This window comes from Microcaecilia unicolor, chromosome 3, assembly GCF_901765095.1.
Source record: "Microcaecilia unicolor chromosome 3, aMicUni1.1, whole genome shotgun sequence".
Lineage (NCBI taxonomy): Eukaryota > Metazoa > Chordata > Amphibia > Gymnophiona > Siphonopidae > Microcaecilia > Microcaecilia unicolor.
In genome coordinates this window covers 380,237,416-380,255,757 of record NC_044033.1, presented here as the reverse complement: position 1 = coordinate 380,255,757, position 18,342 = coordinate 380,237,416, and the positions used below count along the sequence as shown (strand labels likewise).

The 18,342-nt window shown below is 40.5% G+C and overlaps 1 protein-coding gene across 1 annotated transcript in view; it reads left to right on the top strand.

Annotated features, from left to right (window-relative positions):
* ASXL2 (ASXL transcriptional regulator 2) overlaps positions 1 to 18,342 on the top strand; it is a 317,528-nt gene that overhangs the window by 122,705 nt on the left and 176,481 nt on the right. The window contains exon 3 of the mRNA XM_030198635.1: positions 1,757 to 1,865. Within this exon, the coding sequence (XP_030054495.1) occupies positions 1,757 to 1,865 (109 nt within the window). The remainder of the gene's footprint in view (positions 1 to 1,756; positions 1,866 to 18,342) is intronic.

Below are 18,342 nucleotides of genomic sequence, written 5' to 3'. Positions count from 1 at the left end.
TTTAGAGGACTTTGCATTATATTGAACAACCTAGTCCCTTAGAAACATTAAAGTAATTTTCTAGTGACAGTCATTTTGGTTAGAAGAATCAGTGATTTAAAAAATAATAATTTTATTGAATTTCAAGAAGATTACACAAACAGCGTTTCAACATTTGGAACACAATCTCAAATAGAATCAGTGAAATTTATCCCTTAGTGTCATATAGGCATATACACAGTTTTATCATAATAAGGTAGTTTACATACGCATTTTAATTGCTGCAAAGGTAGTCATATCTTTTCACCTTAATGAGGAAATAGTATTGCCTATCTTCTATCCTGAACCCCACAAGGACCAGTTCAAGAGTACCTTCCATTCCCTGGACTATATGCAGACTGTTGCTTACTGTCTTAAAAGGACAGAGTCCATCAAAGTCTATAGAGCTTTTTGCCCCTTTTGATCCTAACAGACTTGGTACTCCAGTTGCAAAGTGTGTAGTAGCTAATTGGCTAGCAACCTGTGTTCAATTCTATTCGGATCAGACTGATAATGCTTCAACCAGTACAGTCAAGCCTCATCAAACCAGAACCAGTTCTGGTATCCTATAGTTCTTGAAATCTGCTTCACTAGAGGGCATCTACGAAGCAGACAAGCTGGTCATCATATCTTTACAATATTGCCAATACCAGTCTTCAATTAAAGAGAGTTATATTCAGTCAAGCCGCACTGAGCAGCCTGTCGCTGTAACTCTTGCATCATCAGGGGAATGGGTTGCTCCTGAACACTGAGACATTTATCTAAGAAACTGGAGAAACCCTGAAGTTGGGATTCACTCACTTGTCTTCCTGATTCAAGCATGCCTGTCGAGAGAGAGAGCGAGCAAAGTTGCTTACCTGTAACAGGTATTCTCTGTAGACAAAAGGATGAATTGTCTGCCTCATTGAAAATTGATCATGAGCTTTAAACTAACTGAGATGATTGAGGGAATTGCTGCATGCCAGAAGGGTCATCCATGCTCAGAACTTTACCCTCATTCTGAGCTCTGAGAGCTGTTTTGTCTCGGCATCGTCAGATGATGTCACCACTCATTTGTGCACCTCATTAATCCTATTATCGACAGAATACACCTGTTATTGGTAATCATCTTGACTTTATTGTTCATGTAGCGCTTATCTAGGGAGTCCTACTTTTGTGACTTGGTGAATCTACTTGTCTTCAGAAAAAAAAAAAACAAGTTGTTCCTGAAGACAGTAGTTTGCCAGTTATACATCCCCACCCAACTCTCCTTTGGAGTCATTCCACCATTTAAAATTATTCTTAGAACTGATGGGAGCTGTTCCAGAACTGTTATGCCTGAGCAATGGTAGGTTTTTATCTTTAAGGAATTTCTGAAAGCTTCCCATGCATTTAGTGCTGATTGTGGTCACATAACCCACTTGTATTCATTGTGAAATACTCTTCTCTTAAGAGAACATCTATTACAGACCATCAACTTCAGCATCCCTGAACAGATGTCATAAGAGTAAAAATGGATTTGTAATTGCCTCAAACTCATAATCAGCTCATATGTTAGCATTGTTGTCCAAAAGGTAAGACTGTCCTGCTAGCATAATTGCAACATCATGAAAAATTTCATTACTGACATATGAAATAATTCAAAATTATAAATCTAAACTGTTTCAGGAAGATGAAGTTTGACCATACTTGAGTAATAAAGATAGCCTTTGACAGTTATCCGTGAATGTTATATTGAAACAACTTTCTTGTTTTTTAGTGGAACCTCTCCCCTTGCATGTCTGAATGCAATGCTACACACAAACTCTCGAGGAGAAGAAGGAATTTTCTATAAAGTCCCTGGTAGAATGGGAGTCTATACACTAAAGGTAAGTGTTTGACCTGCTGTATATCAAACTCAAGCTTACTGATTGATTTGCTATATATTTACTAGAAAGGCAATTTTCAAAGGAGTTTCTGTGCATAAAACAAGGTTGCCCAGCATATAGCATGTATTAGGAAAATGTTCCTTGATGGTGGGGTTAAGGCAGAGTGTGCACTTACATGCATACTTTTGGATTTCCGATAGCGTGTACATAAATTTCTCCCTATATCTTTATTATATTTACAAAGGGGCTCCTTTTCAAAACAGAAAAACATCCAAAAAGTGGCACAAAGCGGCAGATGGACTTTCTTTTTGCCAAAATGTCTGAATCACTGCTTTCTAAGCCCATTTTAAAGACAGTTTTCTATGCAGTTTGTATGCAGTGTATCCAGATCACAAGCGGGTGTGTTGGGGGCAGGATTTGGGCATTCCCAAACTTGGTTGTTTTTCTTGCATAATGGAACAAAGCACAAATGTCTGGACCTAAAGATTAAAGGGTTTGGTCTAGACCTGTTTCAGTCATGACAAAGTCACAAAAAGGTGCCCTAAATGACCACTGGAGGAATTAAAGCATGACCCCTTCCTATTCCCCCAGTGGTCACTGACCCCCCTCTCACCACCCAAAGATTTATTTATTTATTTATTTGTGACTTTTATATCCCACATTATCCCAAACAAGTTTGAGTTCCATGTGGCTTACAATAAACAGTATAGGATACATAACAAAGAATAATGCATAAGAAAGTAATTTGTTGTAAGAATCCAATCTTACAATACAATATCATAAACATACTGGGATAGCTATGGATATTTAACATTTATAAAATCTATTATGAATGAGAAATTGTACATGAAGCAAATAGAAAGTTAATGGTAAATAGAGTAATAACCAATTCAGGTAATAATTAATTGTTTGAGATGTGTTTGTTCTTTGTGAGGGTTTGTTTGAATAGGAACAGTTTGTGGATTTTGCGGAATCTAGTATATTCCTGTTTATTTCTTATTTTGGGTGGTAAGGAGTTCCACCATTTGGTTCCTAGGTAAGTGAAGTCTGCAAAGTGGACAGTTTTGTAGATCACTTTTGAGCAATTTGGGAGGTGTAGTCTGAGATAGTTTCTTGCCTCATATTTAGTGTTTCTTTGAGGTAAGTTTATTAATGGTACCATATAGTCTGGAACTGTGCCATTTAGTATTTGAAAGATAAAGGTACATAATTTGAAGGTAATTCTCGCTTTGATGGGAAGCCAGTGTACTTTGATTAATAAAGGGGAAGCACTTGTGATGTGAAAGAAACAGTACATACCAGCCTCTGTGACAGCTTCAGGTGTTGTGGCTAGGCCTATTAGAGCAGCAAGCAGATCCCTGGACTGGTCTGTGCAGTACACTGTAGAGAAGGAAACCCAGGCCCCGATCCCACTCTGTTACACTTGTGTAGGAAAGTGTGATCCAAAACCCACCAAAAACCTACTGTATTTATATGTAGGTGACATCTGCAGACATAAGGGCTATTGTAGTGTTGTACAGTAGGGATGTCTGTGTGGGCAGTCTACTAGGAATGCAGCCCCCCCCCCCCCCCCCCATACATCCCAATGGTTTATTTTTGTATGTTTTTCCCTTGGACTTCTTTTTTTTTTTTTTTTGTAAATGGTCCAAGAAGATAGACGCACTGAACACAAAAACATCTAGCAAATGGCCATTTTCAAAACAAAAGCTTAGACATTTTTCTGGTTTGAAAATGGCCATGCTCACTACTGCAAAACTTCCAAATTTGGATGTACATATCATATCGAAAATATCCCTCCATGTATATTAAGAGGCCCTTTTACTAAAGGGCATTAAGCTATAACACGTGCTTAACACATGAGAAAACACCACTAACATATTAAAGCATTTTGCGGTAATTTCCTCTCTTCCACATGCTAACTGTATTTTATTAGTTTATATATATATATTTTGGGGAGGGGCCATGTCATGGGCTGGAAATGGACATGGAAGCATTATTACGCATGATAATTGGATAATGCAGACTTAACATGGGAGCACTTAGCACCTCCTAATAGGAGGCAGTGGCAGTGGTGCTCCCATATTAATTTTTTTTTTTTTTTTGCAAGTCCTACGCAGTATTGAAAAACTTAGTGTGGCCCTGCTTAAAAAGATCTAGAAACCCTAAATACTGGCACTTTAACTCTAGGTATAGTGCAAGGGAAACATTAAGCTGCGCCCCTAAAATGTGATTAGCATATCTGTTATTGGCAGATAAGAAATGGACTTAACTAGGCTCCTTTAAATGTTTGCTCAGATTGGAACTAGTAGGAACATAAAAATGGCCATACTGGGTTGGTCTAGAGATTTTATACCAATCGTTTTCAATTTATACAGATTGGAAGTAAATGGAATAAGATGCAAGTTAGGATTCAAAAGAAAAACAGTTTCTGTTCACATGGTAACATATCCTTTCTCTCTCAAAAATAGAAAACGCCCTCTTATATTTGGAAGTTAAATTCCTATAGGGTTAAATTTTCATTAAAGACTACAGTATCTTATTTGGCTGCCTAGATTTTGATTGACTAAGGGGTCCTTTTACTAAGCTACAGTAAAAAGTGGCTTTAGCGCACCCTTTATACGGGTCTTTCCCACATGCTAAGGCCATTTTTACCGTAGCTGAAAAATGACTGATTTTCCCAATTAATGGCCATGTGCTAATGTTGCCATCAGTGCGCAGCAGTTAACAAAAATTATCATGTGAGCCCTTACAGCCACCCATTTTGTAGGCAGTAAGGGCTCTCAAGCTAATCCCGTTTTAATCAGCATGCAGTTATATGGTTGCACTAACTGGTTTGCACTATCTCCACCCCCAGACATGCTTCCTCCAGTCAAGTTTACAACAGGATGCCTCAGCACATCCTGCGGTTAGAGGCCTATTTTCAAAGCACTTAGACTTACAAAGTTCCATAGGTTTCTATGGAACCCTTTGAAAGTCTAAGTGCTTTGAAAATGAGCCCCTTAGTCCTTTTAAGTTGTGGTAGGCGCACTCTAGCTCATACCACAGCTTAGTAAAAGGACCCCCTAAGTAAAATATATTTTCATCTGAATTTTGACACCTAGGTTTGTGGCTGGAAATGAGCCTAAATCTAGCTTACCAAAATATGGGTCACTTTACTATAACTTAATCTAAACTGGTTGATATTCAACCTGCAGTGGTCAGTGTTTTATAAAGTGCTGCCTTCCACAACAGAATTAGACCCAGACATGGATTGCTGGGCCTAATCCAGGCCCTGAATATTCAGGACTTTCACAGTCCTGTTACTACTGTGTTAATTCTGTGTCCCAGCCTAACTCACCTACACACAAAAAAAAAAAAAAAAAACACAGCGGCTTTTCAGCCACTGGAATTCAACCTGGGTCAGCAATTGACCTGGCTCTATAAAAACTGGCAAGGTTAGCTGCAGACTGGCCAATTGGCAACCCTACATTGGCATCCAATAAAACTTTATGAAACATAGAAAATGATAGCAGGAAAGGGGCCACAAGGTCCATTTATATGGGGAAACCAGGCTATTTGCTTTGTTACAGCCATATATTCCTTCAAGGGCCCTTTGGTCTCAGGGTTTGGCTTTGTTGACACTCCCTCCAGCGGCCCAGGTGCGGTTGTCATCTACTAGGGCTTGTGGCTTTTTCTGGTATGCTCCTTTTTTATGGAACCAGCTCCCACAAAGCCTTCATGAAGAACAGTCTTACAAAACATTTAAAGTGGGGTTGAAGTCTTTTTTTCAAAATTTATGGGGCACTGATATCACTCATGTCTCCAGGTTTGACAGCCTGCAGTTTCACAAGTTGAGGATGTGTATGTATTATTGGAAGGTCTTGCATGTGAGTTCTTTATTATTTGAATCCGTTCTTTTCTATCTGTTTTTATTTTTATTTTAAACCACTCTGACATATGTTCAAAAAGGGTGGTATATCAAGTGTTTTAAACTATTAAACTAAGGTGTGAGCAAACTCTAAATAAATAATATTTCTAAATAAAACTCTAAATAAATAAATACAGCTTTCTGTCTCATTTCAGTATTTGAGTGTATAGATTGACTCTGAATTGTGGTTTGAACAGCAGGCCTCACGGGTAGTGCGGTCAGGGTTTGCTTCCCTAAGAGGCCTTTTTATTAAGCCGCGTAGGCGCCTATGCGCGCCCAGTGCGTGTCAGTTTTGAGTTACCGCCTAGCTACCACGTGGCCCTTGTGGTGATTTCATTTATGACGTGCATCCGCTACGCGCGCCGGAAAATATTTTTATTTTCTGGCACACGGGCGGTAATCAGTATTTTACGCATGTAGACCATTACCGCCTGGTTACCGTGTGAGTCCTTACCGCTAGGCCAATGGCTGGCGGTAAGGTCTCAGACCCAAAATGGACGCGCAGCAATTCTCATTTTGCCGCATGTCCATTTTTGGCAAAAATTTTAAAAAGGCATTTTTTACAGGTGCGCTGAAAAATGATTCTGCGCTCGCCCAAAACATGCATCTACACTACCGCAGGCCATTTTCAGCGCGCCTTTATAAAAGGGCCCCTAACGTTGCTAAGAGCTGTTCGAATTTACTTTGAGGAAGCAGTATTGCACATTTCCAGTCTTCTCATTCCTGATACAGCACCACAAAGCATATTTGATTAAAGGTTTTACTCTTCTGAGAAGTTCTGAGAGAAGAGAACATCTCTGTGGGTAAGTGACATTATTTTATTCTGAGCTTGGTAATTTAAAGATTAGGGTTTGAAAGAGGAATTGTAGGATATTGATAAACACAGTTAGAATTTTAAAATAAAAAAAAGCAAGAAAACTTTATTAGCTAGTCTCCATACCCTTTCCCCCATAGTTTTAAAACTTGAAGTTTCTGTCACATCATTAGCAGATAGTCTCTAGAAGGCACAGAAGAGCCCAGTTCAGTTTTAGAAAGAAAATAAAAATAAAAGAAAGGGAAAAAAGTATTATTAACTAGTTTCCATAGTGTACAATCCCTTTTCTCTATAGTTTAAACTGAAACTTTCTCTAGAGGTAGAAATTAACAGCCAAGAGTATAAAAAGGAGAGTAGCAAGGCTTGAACTGTCCTAAAAGAAAGTTATTTTCTGTTCTTGCCTGCTGGAGAGGTAGCACTGTAGTTGACCTGAATTAGATGTTAATTAAGGTGTGAGGATGTAGAATATTTGCTAAGGTTGCTAAAGACAATTTGATTACTGGGCTAGCTTGAAAGGATTTATGTGAAATAGTTTCCTTAGAATCCAAACTATATAGAGAGGAAAGGTCCCACTTAACTTTCTTTCTGAGAAGTTCTGAGAGAAGAGGACATCTCGGTGAGTACATGACATTATTTTATTCTGAGCTTGGTAACTTAAAGATTAGGATTTAAAAGAGGAATTGTAGGATATTGATAAACACAGTTAAAATTATAAATTTAAAAAAATAAGCAAGCAAACTTTATTAGCTAGTCTCAATACCCTTTTCCCCATAGTTTAAAACTTGAAGTTTCTGCTACAGCATTAACAGATAGTCTCTAGAAGGCACAGAAGGGCCTAGTTCAGACTATTATAAAAAACAAAATTACAGAGCATATTCCAAAGCATGGATTAATGAGACAAAGCCAACATGGATTTAGTGAAGAACTCTTGCCTCACCAATCTACTACATTTCTTTGAAGGGCTGAACAAACATGTGGATAAAGGTGAGCCGGTTGATATTGTGTATCTGGATTTTCAAAAAGCATTTGACAAAGTACCTCATGAAAGACTCCAGAAGAAATTGGAAAGTCATGGGATAGGAGGTAGTGTTCTATTGTGGATTAAAAAATGGTTAAAGGTTAAAAACAGAGAGTAGGGTTAAATGGTCAATATTCTCAATGGAGAAGGGTAGATAGTGGGGTTCCACAGGGGTCTGTGCTGGGACCACTGCTTTTTAACATAAATTATATAGATATGGGACTAACTAATGAGGTAATTAAATTTGCCGACTACAGAAAGTTATTCAAAGTTGTTAAATTGCAAGAGGATTGTGAAAAATTGCTAGACGACCTTACAAGACTGGGAGCCTGGGCATTCAAATGGCAGATGATTTTTTATGTGAGCAAGTGCAAAGTGATGCACGTGGGAAAGAGGGCCCCGAACTATAGCTACGTGATGCTGTTACAAGAAATGATTTATTTTGGGGAAAATAGCTCGAGAGCAACTTGCCACTGCTTATAATTTAAGAGCAGGTGCTGTATTTATATTGATTTCTCCACCAATCACCAAAGGTGATAATTGCAATAAATTAAATATATTAAGTATATATATATTCAGAACACAAAGAGACCATATTTTTAGCTTCCAAAAAGATTGATTTAATATACAATTGCACACGAGAGGTAGGTTTTAAGAGATCTTTACAGGTAATCTGTGCTTAAAATAGAACAAAGTAGCAGGTAGGTTAACTTACAAGTCCTTGTTACAAGCATGCCGTGGTCCAGCTGATTGATGAGCACATGTTGAGGACAGGAGGGCTTCTGCAGTATATGGATCTGAGTTGCTTGCAGTGAAGAGAGAATCTTGCTTGCAGTTGAAGAGAATCTGACTCTTGGGGAAACAGCTTGTCCTTTTATATCTTGCAAACTGCAGGAGGATATGCCATGTGGATCTTTGCTGGCTTCCTGGTTTTTTTGCACACGACCCCTGAGCATTTGCAAAGCATTGTGGTATCTTGGTCTCATGTCTGCACACGACCCCTGAGCATTTGCAAAGCATTGTGGTATCTTGGTCTCATGTCTGCACACGACCCCTGAGTCCTGGTATGACATCACGAGACTTACAGTCTGGATTTTGCTGGCAAATGTCTTTTGATGTCCTGTTCAGTCTCTGGGGCAGATACACATTACAAGTCCTTCCTTTCTGCACATGTCTGGAAGCTGATGGGAGGGGCAGGTATACCTTTGACAAGCAAATGTCCTGTTTATGCTTCCTCTGAGTTCTTTGTTTTATTCAGGTGTCCACCTTAGTCCATCTTTTGTTAGGTGGGAGGGCAGAGGAAGCTCTTTTGTGTTTGTTAAGTGTGTGTAGTTAACTATCTCAGAAGTTCCCAGAAAAAGGAATGGAGAGAGAGAGGCTTGAAATGAAACTATTCTCTCTGCTGCCGTGTCAAATATATATTTTTAAAAGATATTGGTGTATATATAATCCAGCAAATATGCTACATATTTCAGTAATAAACTGATACCATTACAATGCAAGATTCCACATTAGGAGTCACCGACCAGGAAACGGATCCAGGAGTCATCTTTGATGATACTTTGAAACCCTCTGCTCAGTGTGCTGCAGCAGCAAAGAAAGCAAATAGAATGTTAGGTATTATTAGGAAAGGAATAAAACGAGGATGTTACAGTATAATGCCTTTATATCACTCCATGGTGCGACCGCATCTTGAATACTGTGTGCAGTTCTGGTCACCGCATCGCAAAAAAGAAATAGTGGAATTAGAAAAGGTACAGAGAAGGGCGATGAAAATTAAAAAGGGGGTGGGACAACTTCCCTACAAGGAAAGGCTGAAACAGCTTGGGTTCTTCAGCTTGGAGAAAAATACTGAGCGCAGTGGAACAGGTAGATGTGAATTGCTTGTTTACTCTTTCCAAAATTACTAGGACTAGGGGGGCACCCAATGAATCTGAAAAGTAGTAAGTTTAAAACAAATTGGAGAAAATATTTCTTCACTCAACGTGTAATCAAACTCTGGAATTCGTTGTCAGAGAATGTTGTAAAAGCAGTTAGCTTAGTGGGATTTAAAAAAGTTTTGGATGGCTTCATAAAAGAAAAATCTATAAGTCATTATTAAAATGGGCCTGGGAAAATCCACTGCTTATGTCTGGGATAAGCAGCATAAAATGTATTGTACTGTTTTGGGATCTTGCCAGGTACTTGTGACCTGGATTGGCTACTGTTGGAAACAGGATACTGGGCTTGATGTCCCTTCGGTCTGTCCCAATATGGCAGCACTTATGTACTTAAGTATTTATATGCAAAGTCCTGAGTGTTTTGTTAGTTTTTTTTATTTTGTAAAATAGCTTATTCTGGTATGCATTCCTCAAAATACGTGCAACTACTTTAGCAACTCTATGGCGCTCATTTTTGAAGCAGATGGATATCTCAAAATGGCAAAAAAAACAGTCTATCTGTCAAAAACGTCCAATTTGTAATTTTCAAAAGGCAGAATTTGGATGTCCTACACTGCTGTTTGTCCAGATAGCGAGGGGGAGTGTTGTGGGTGTGTTTAGGATGGGACTAATGAATGTACAGCTTCCCTGAGCACTTCTAGCTTTCAGAAAGGTGCTGTTACAAATGGATTAAGGATGATCATCCCCTTCATTGCATTGTGTTGTTTTTTTTTAATCCCCTTCCCCCTCCATAATCGCTTGTGCTGCATACTTGTCAGCACTGTACTTAATTAGCAGTACTTAGTTATGTAGGTTTCTGAAACGGCAGACATATACATCTATTTGTCTGTACTTACATGTCTGTATTCTAGAATACCAACATACCAGGGGCGTGGCTAGGTGGGGGCATGGGCCCCCATAGATTAAGGCCTGGCCCCCTCTACTTTTGACCCCCCAGCCGCCGCCCTCTCCCCCCGCTGCTGACCTACCGCCGCCACCACCACTGAACTTCTCCCGTTGCCGCCGCCGCCAGGTACCTTTGCTGACGGGAGTCCCCAATCCCCGCCAGCCGATGTCTTCAGCACCGGTCGACTCTGGCGCCTTCGCTGATGTTCTGTTTCTGATGTCCTGCATTCATGTGTTGCACAGGTCTACATACAGGACGTGCACGCAGGACATCAGGAGTTAGAAACAGATCATCAGCGAAGGTGCCAGAGTCGACCGACGCTGAAGAAGACTTCGGCTGGCAGGGGTTTGGGCCCCCCGCCAGCAAAGGTACCTGGCGGTGACCGGGGGGGGGGGTCCAAAGTGGCGGGGGGGGGGGGTCGGCGGCTGGGGGAGGCAGGCTAAACTGTGCCCCCCACCTCGGGCTCTGGACCCCCCTCCCGCCGAGGTCTGGCTACGCCCCTACAACATACATGTTTAAGTTCCAAAGCTTAGACATCAGTATTGCTGTGTTGCCTCTCTTGATGTTTTAGACATTGACAGTTGTGAAAATGATTACTCCCGCTGCATGTGGCTGGCAGATATATGTTTATCCCTGCATGTATTTTAGAAAAGGCTCTACCTCTACAGATCATTTTTTAAAATACTTTTGCTATTTGATCTGTCTTCATCTGGATGTCACAATTCTGATTTCTACAGTCTATCTAAAATCCGCCTTTATATCTATGTATCTAAATGAAATCATGCTTTCTAACAACTTTGGCACAGAGAACCCTGTTTTAAAAAAATTCTTAAGAGACTAAGTTATAAACTTAGGAATCCAGTTTTCAAACTAAGATGTTCAAATGTGGACCGCATTTTTGAAAACTTATCATCATTAAGTTTTCAGTTCAGAGCCACTGTTGCCTGGGTCAGTGATCTCAGTCAAATATGTGAATCTGTGTAGATGAATGTTTTTATGATTTTGGCAAAAATAAATTGAGGCCCAGTACTGGATCTGAATTGGAGCTGGCTTGAATTAAATACAGATCAACTCACCCCTCCCTAAACCATAAATTATAGAGATTGCACAACTGAAATATAACACATGTAGTTTCAAGGTTAACATAATGGTATAAATGAAACCAGCAGTCAAACTGAAAAACAGTAAGTCTGGGAACTGTTTACCATAACCTGCCATTACTCTTTCCCTCTACCCCAAGTCTCTCAGGGATAACAACCGCCACATTTCAAAGGGCAATAAAAAGTATTTGTTTTATTAACATTTAAAGAACAAATGAGTAGTTATTACTGAATAATATAGTTTTGACTAAAAACAGTTCCCTTTATATTCAGCCATCGGCGGGCAGTGCTTTTGCTGTCCACCGCTGGTGTTAAACCCAGATATTAAATTTTAGGCTGTTTCCGTCGACTGGCATTGAATATCTGGTTTCATTTTTGACCGCAGCAACTTAACCAGTTAAGCCGATATTCAGCGCTAACCGGTAAACTGCTTGGTAGTTAAAGATAGGCCTGCTTTTTGTGGCCTATTTTAATTACTAAACACAGCTGGTTTGGTGCTGAATATCCATGCCTAACCGACTGTGTCATGCAATGTAGCAGGTTAGTGGCTAGCCGCAAACTGCGGCTATTTAGCAGGAGATAGCTGAATGTCTCCCGATAAATATCCGTAGTTCGGCGCTAAACATAGTAACATAGTAGATGACGGCAGAAAAAGACCTGCACGGTCCATCCAGTCTGCCCAACAAGACAACATATGTGTAAACGTTACCTTGATTTGTACCTGCCTTATTCAGGGCACAGACCGTACAAGTCTGCGCAGCAGTACTTCCCGCCTCCCAACCACCAGTCCCACCTCCCATCACCGGCTTTGGCACAGACCGTATAAGTCTGCCCTCCACTATCCTCGCCTCCCAACCACCAACCCCTCTTCCCCCCACCTGCTCCGCCACCCAATTTCGACTAAGCTTCTGAGGATCCATTCCTTCTGCACAGGATTCCTTTATGCATATCCCACGCATGTTTGAATTCCGTTACCATTTTCATCTCCACCACCTCCTGCGGGAGGGCATTCCAAGCATCCACCACCCTCTCCGTGAAAAAATACTTCCTGACATCTTTCCTGAGGCTGCCCCCCTTCAACCTCATTTCATGTCCTCTCGTTCTACCGCCTTCCCATCTCCGGAAAAGATTTGTTTGCGGATTAATACCTTTCAAATATTTGAACATCTGTATCATATCACCCCTGTTCCTCCTTTCCTCCAGGGTATACATGTTCAGGTCAGCAAGTCTCTCCTCATACGTCTTGGAACGCAAATCCCGTAAACGCTATTTAACTGGCCAGTTAAATCGTTTTGAATATCGGGCCCACTTCTTGTAATATAATCTAAATATAAATGTATTATTTTTTAAGATCTCTTAAAATCAAAAGAGTCTGATACATTCAGTCATATTTGAAACTTGATCAAAGATATTACGATTATGAGTTTTAAAATATTATCTTTAAAAATCATAACTAAAATTTTGCACTCAGGTTATAATGTCATGAAGAGATTTTTAGTTACTTTCTGCATCCCCATAACAATACATGTCAAATATTCTAGAATTGCAATTTATGTTACTTTACTCCTCTAGATTTCAAATAGATTGATGTGATCCAGAGATGTGCAATCATTAGACAAAGAGGAGATGAAAGATAAATGTGAGAGAAACAGAAGAAAGAAACCATCCATCCATTTATCTTACAGACATGTAGACACATATAGTATATAGAAGGATTTACATATTTTATTTATTTATGTATAGTTATTTACTACCTTTTTGTAGAAATTCACCCAAGGCAGTGTACAGCAGGAATAAGCCGGACATAGCAATAGACAATTACAGCAGTAAAAATATTCAAATAACAGTACATGCTATGGCATAGTACAGGGCTCAACAAAGTTTCTTAGGATCTTGGAGGTAGCCCAAGAATCTGGGACTTGGACCAACTGGAAATTTTATTAATTTATGCACATTTATAAATTGCAGATTCATAATGTGCTCAAGATGATGCACAGTAAGTTATTTAACACAGTAGCAGGGAAGGAACAAATAGGAGGCAACTGCTCTCTCCTTCATCTATCCATCTACAGCAGATCTGGCAATGGAGAGAGTCTTTAGGCTATGGTTGGTGGGGCAATGGGAGAGAAGCCAAAGCTGCAGCTACTAAGGGCAGGTGGGATGGTGCACTCATCCACCTACCACCAATAGCTGCAGCCTTGGCCTCTCTCCACTGTCCCCAGCAGCTGCAGTTCTAACTCCTCCCAAATGCTAGGCCCATCCACTCCCAGCAAACACAGCCACTTTTCATCACTTACCCAATCACCCCAGCAGCAACCTTGGCTCGCATCCCCGTCCATGTCAGTAGCCTCTGAATCTCTCCTTTATCCCCCAAAACAGTAGCTTCTCTCAATCCTTATACTGAAAAAGCTCCAGACTTCCCAAAACATGGTAGCTAGACTTATTTTTGGTAAGTCAAGATTCGCCAGCGCAACACCTCTCAGAGAGAAACTGCATTGGCTCCCCATCAGAGAAAGAATTAATTTTAAAGTCCACACAATGATTTACAGGATATTACACGGAGAAGCCCCCACCTACATGAACCACCTTATTGACCTCTCTACCAGGAACAGTTTTACGTCTTCCCGTACTTACCTCAATCTACACCTCCCCAACTGCAAAGGAATACGGTACAGATCCTTTTACGAATCCAATTTTTCATTTCTAGGTAGCCAGCTTTGGAATGTCCTACCCAGATGTATCCGCTCCATTAACGGCCTTCTGCCCTTCAGAAAAGAACTGAAGACCCGTCTCTTCAAGATAGCCTACCCTAATGATCCAACCTAACCAAAACTTGCCAATCTGATTCTTATTGACAATAATCATATTCTGACCATGTTCCCCATTATCCTTTTTGCTACTCCATATCCATCCCTTTCCATCTTTCTAAGCCTACCTCCTAGTGCTCATTTCCTTCTGAACCCAATTCCTCCTATGTTTAACTTACTTTCCGTTAATCCCATTAATTTTGCATTTACCACAAACTGTATATTCATATTACGACTTTGTAATTATTTATATTGTTGCTATGTAAGCCGCATTGAGCCTGACATATGTGGGAAATAATAATAAATAAAATAAAGTGCTATAAATATCATATAAACAACTAGCATAAATAGTTTGTGAACCACTGTGCACTTATCTTAAAGTTGCTTCACTGACGATAAATGCGAACTCTGAGTGTCCAACAGATGCCTTCCCCTGAAACCGCCCAACTCTGCGGGTTTCAAATACTTTCATCAGGGACAAGGGTTAAGGCCATGATCTCTCTTCATCTAAATCACGAGAAGACACTGCGAGACCATACGCACGATGTTTTGAAGTAGTTTATATAGGCGCCCCAATCAAAGTTGTAACTGGAAGTATCTTCCTTTGACGTCACTGCAGCAACAAACTTTATGTGGTGAGTAAAAACACAAGTGTGAATGAAAATACAAAACAAAAATAATACTGTATATTAAAAAATACATGAAATGATGGTATTCCATTCGATATTCTCATTGAGACCTTTAGGGTTTACACAGTTTTCAATGTAAAAATCCACCACTGTTCATGGCGGGCTAACGCTGCTGCCCGATTTACACCTTTGAATGACTCAGGGACAGGATCAATAATGAACCATTGTAGCTCCGAAAATTTATGATGAAATTGCTGACAGTGCATGATGATGGGAGCCGTGATGGTTTTAGTCGCCAATCTGCGTTTATGCTCAGTTAATCGGATTTTCATGCGTCTAATCGTAGATAGTTTCTTTATTCTTTCCCTTCCTCTTTAATTATATTACATGATTTCTTAATAAAAACATTTAACATAAAATATACACATACGTCATGACTGCGTCTCCATCCCACCCAAACTCCTCTCCTAAGTATGCTTACTCTAAAAGTATGAGCCTTCTTGCACAGTGAGTATTTTTGCTTTTGATTGATAAGTGGCAGAGGGTGGTGGTAAATGTAATTTACTCAGAGGAAAGAAAAGTAAGGAGTGTAGTGCCTCAGGGATTGGGACCACCTTTATGCAGTATATTTCTGAGACACACTGCCAAAGGGTAAGAAGGAAAAGTTTGCTTTTTTGTGGATGACACAGGGGGCCCTGTTTACTACTACTACTACTACTACTACTACTACTATTTATCATTTCTATAGCGCTACAAGGCATATGCAGCGCTGTACACCAGACACAAAAAGACAGTCCCTGCTCAAAGAGCTTACAATCTAGATAAGACAGGCAAACAGACAGAACAATTAAGGGTAAGGGAAAAATAGGTGAGGATAAAGGACAGGGCAGTGAGTATTGTTTAGGAGGCAAAAGTATTGGCAAAGAGGTGGGCTTTATGTTTGGACTTGAAAACGGGGCTAGACGCACATGCTCGGGAAGTCTATTCCAGGCGTGAGGTGCAGCAAGACAAAAGTCTAGAATTAGCAGTAGAGGAGAAGGGGACGGATAAGAGAGATTTATCTACAGAACGGAGTACCCGAGGGGGGGCATAGGGAGAGACGAGTGGAGAGGTACTGGGGAGTGGCAGAGTGAATACACTTATAGGTTAATAAGAGAAGCTTCAACTGAATACGGAAACGGATAGGGAGCCAGTGAAGTGACTTAAGGAGGGGGCTAATGTGAGCATAGCGACTTTGGTGGAAAATGAGTCGTGCAGCAGAGTTTTGGACTGATTGAAGAGGAGAGAAATGACTAAGAGGGAGGCCAGTGAGAAGCAGGTTACAATAATCAAGACGAGAGGTGATAAGAGTGTGGATAAGGGTTCTGGTAGAGTGCTCAGAGATGAAAGGACAGATTTTGCTAATGTTATAGAGAAAGAAACGACAGGTTTTGGCAATTTGTTGAATATGAGCAGAGAAGGAGAGAGAGGAGTCAAAGATGACCCCAAGGTTACGAGCGGATGAGACAGGGAGAATGAGAGTGCTATCCACAGAAATAGAGAAAGGGGGGAGGGGAGAGGTAGGTTTAGGGGGAAAGATGAGAAGCTCGGTTTTGGCCATGTTAAATTTCAGATGATGTTGAGACATCCAGGCAGCGATATCAAATAGACAGGTTGAAACCTTGGCCTGGATGCTAGTTGAGATTTCAGGGGTAGAGAGGTAAATTTGGGAGTCATCAGCATAGAGATGGTATTGAAAGCCATGGGGTGATATCAGAGAGCCAAGGGAAGAAGTGTAGATGGAGAACAGGAGTTTACTAAGGGTGTCTCTAGCATTAGCGCGTACTAAAAATGCTAGCGTGCCTATATTGCGGCTTAGTAAACGGGTCCCAAAGAGTTACAACAGTGGAGACATGAGAAGTAATCTACAAAAATTGAAGAATGTTCTACTGTTTGGTAGTTAAAATATAATGTGAAGAAGTGCAAAATGATGCACTTGGGGTATAGAAAGAGCTGTATGTGATAGGGGGCAAGAGGCTGGTATGCTGGGAGAGGAACCTTGGGGTGATAATGTCTGAGGATTTCAGGGTGGTGAAACAATGTAGCAAAAATCCACGTAGAGTGGAGGTGCAGTGAATCCTACAAAAGTAGTCAGGTCAAGGAGAGGGGGGTAGGACAGGTTGGCTCTATCCAAAACCAAGGGAGACGTGTTGGTTTCAAAAAACTTTTAATAGAAGAACATTCAAATGACTCAACACAGCTGCCATGTTTCGGTGCATAAAGCGCCTGTGTCAGGAGTCTACAAAAATATTAAAACATATATAATATATACAAACATAATAAAAAACTAAAAATATAAGTTAAAAAAGTTATATATTCTCAGATAATACAAATAGTTTACATAAATGAAAAATATATAAAAATATACACGTTAAAAAAAAATATATATACAGTGGGGGAAATAAGTATTTGATCCCTTGCTGATTTTGTAAGTTTGCCCACTGACAAAGACATGAGCAGCCCATAATTGAAGGGTAGGTTATTGGTAACAGTGAGAGATAGCACATCACAAATTAAATCCGGAAAATCACATTGTGGAAAGTATATGAATTTATTTGCATTCTGCAGAGGGAAATAAGTATTTGATCCCCCACCAACCAGTAAGAGATCTGGCCCCTACAGACCAGGTAGATGCTCCAAATCAACTCGTTACCTGCATGACAGACAGCTGTCGGCAATGGTCACCTGTATGAAAGACACCTGTCCACAGACTCAGTGAATCAGTCAGACTCTAACCTCTACAAAATGGCCAAGAGCAAGGAGCTGTCTAAGGATGTCAGGGACAAGATCATACACCTGCACAAGGCTGGAATGGGCTACAAAACCATCAGTAAGACGCTGGGCGAGAAGGAGACAACTGTTGGTGCCATAGTAAGAAAATGGAAGAAGTACAAAATGACTGTCAATCGACAAAGATCTGGGGCTCCACGCAAAATCTCACCTCGTGGGGTATCCTTGATCATGAGGAAGGTTAGAAATCAGCCTACAACTACAAGGGGGAAACTTGTCAATGATCTCAAGGCAGCTGGGACCACTGTCACCACGAAAACCATTGGTAACACATTACGACATAACGGATTGCAATCCTGCAGTGCCCGCAAGGTCCCCCTGCTCCGGAAGGCACATGTGACGGCCCGTCTGAAGTTTGCCAGTGAACACCTGGATGATGCCGAGAGTGATTGGGAGAAGGTGCTGTGGTCAGATGAGACAAAAATTGAGCTCTTTGGCATGAACTCAACTCGCCGTGTTTGGAGGAAGAGAAATGCTGCCTATGACCCAAAGAACACCGTCCCCACTGTCAAGCATGGAGGTGGAAATGTTATGTTTTGGGGGTGTT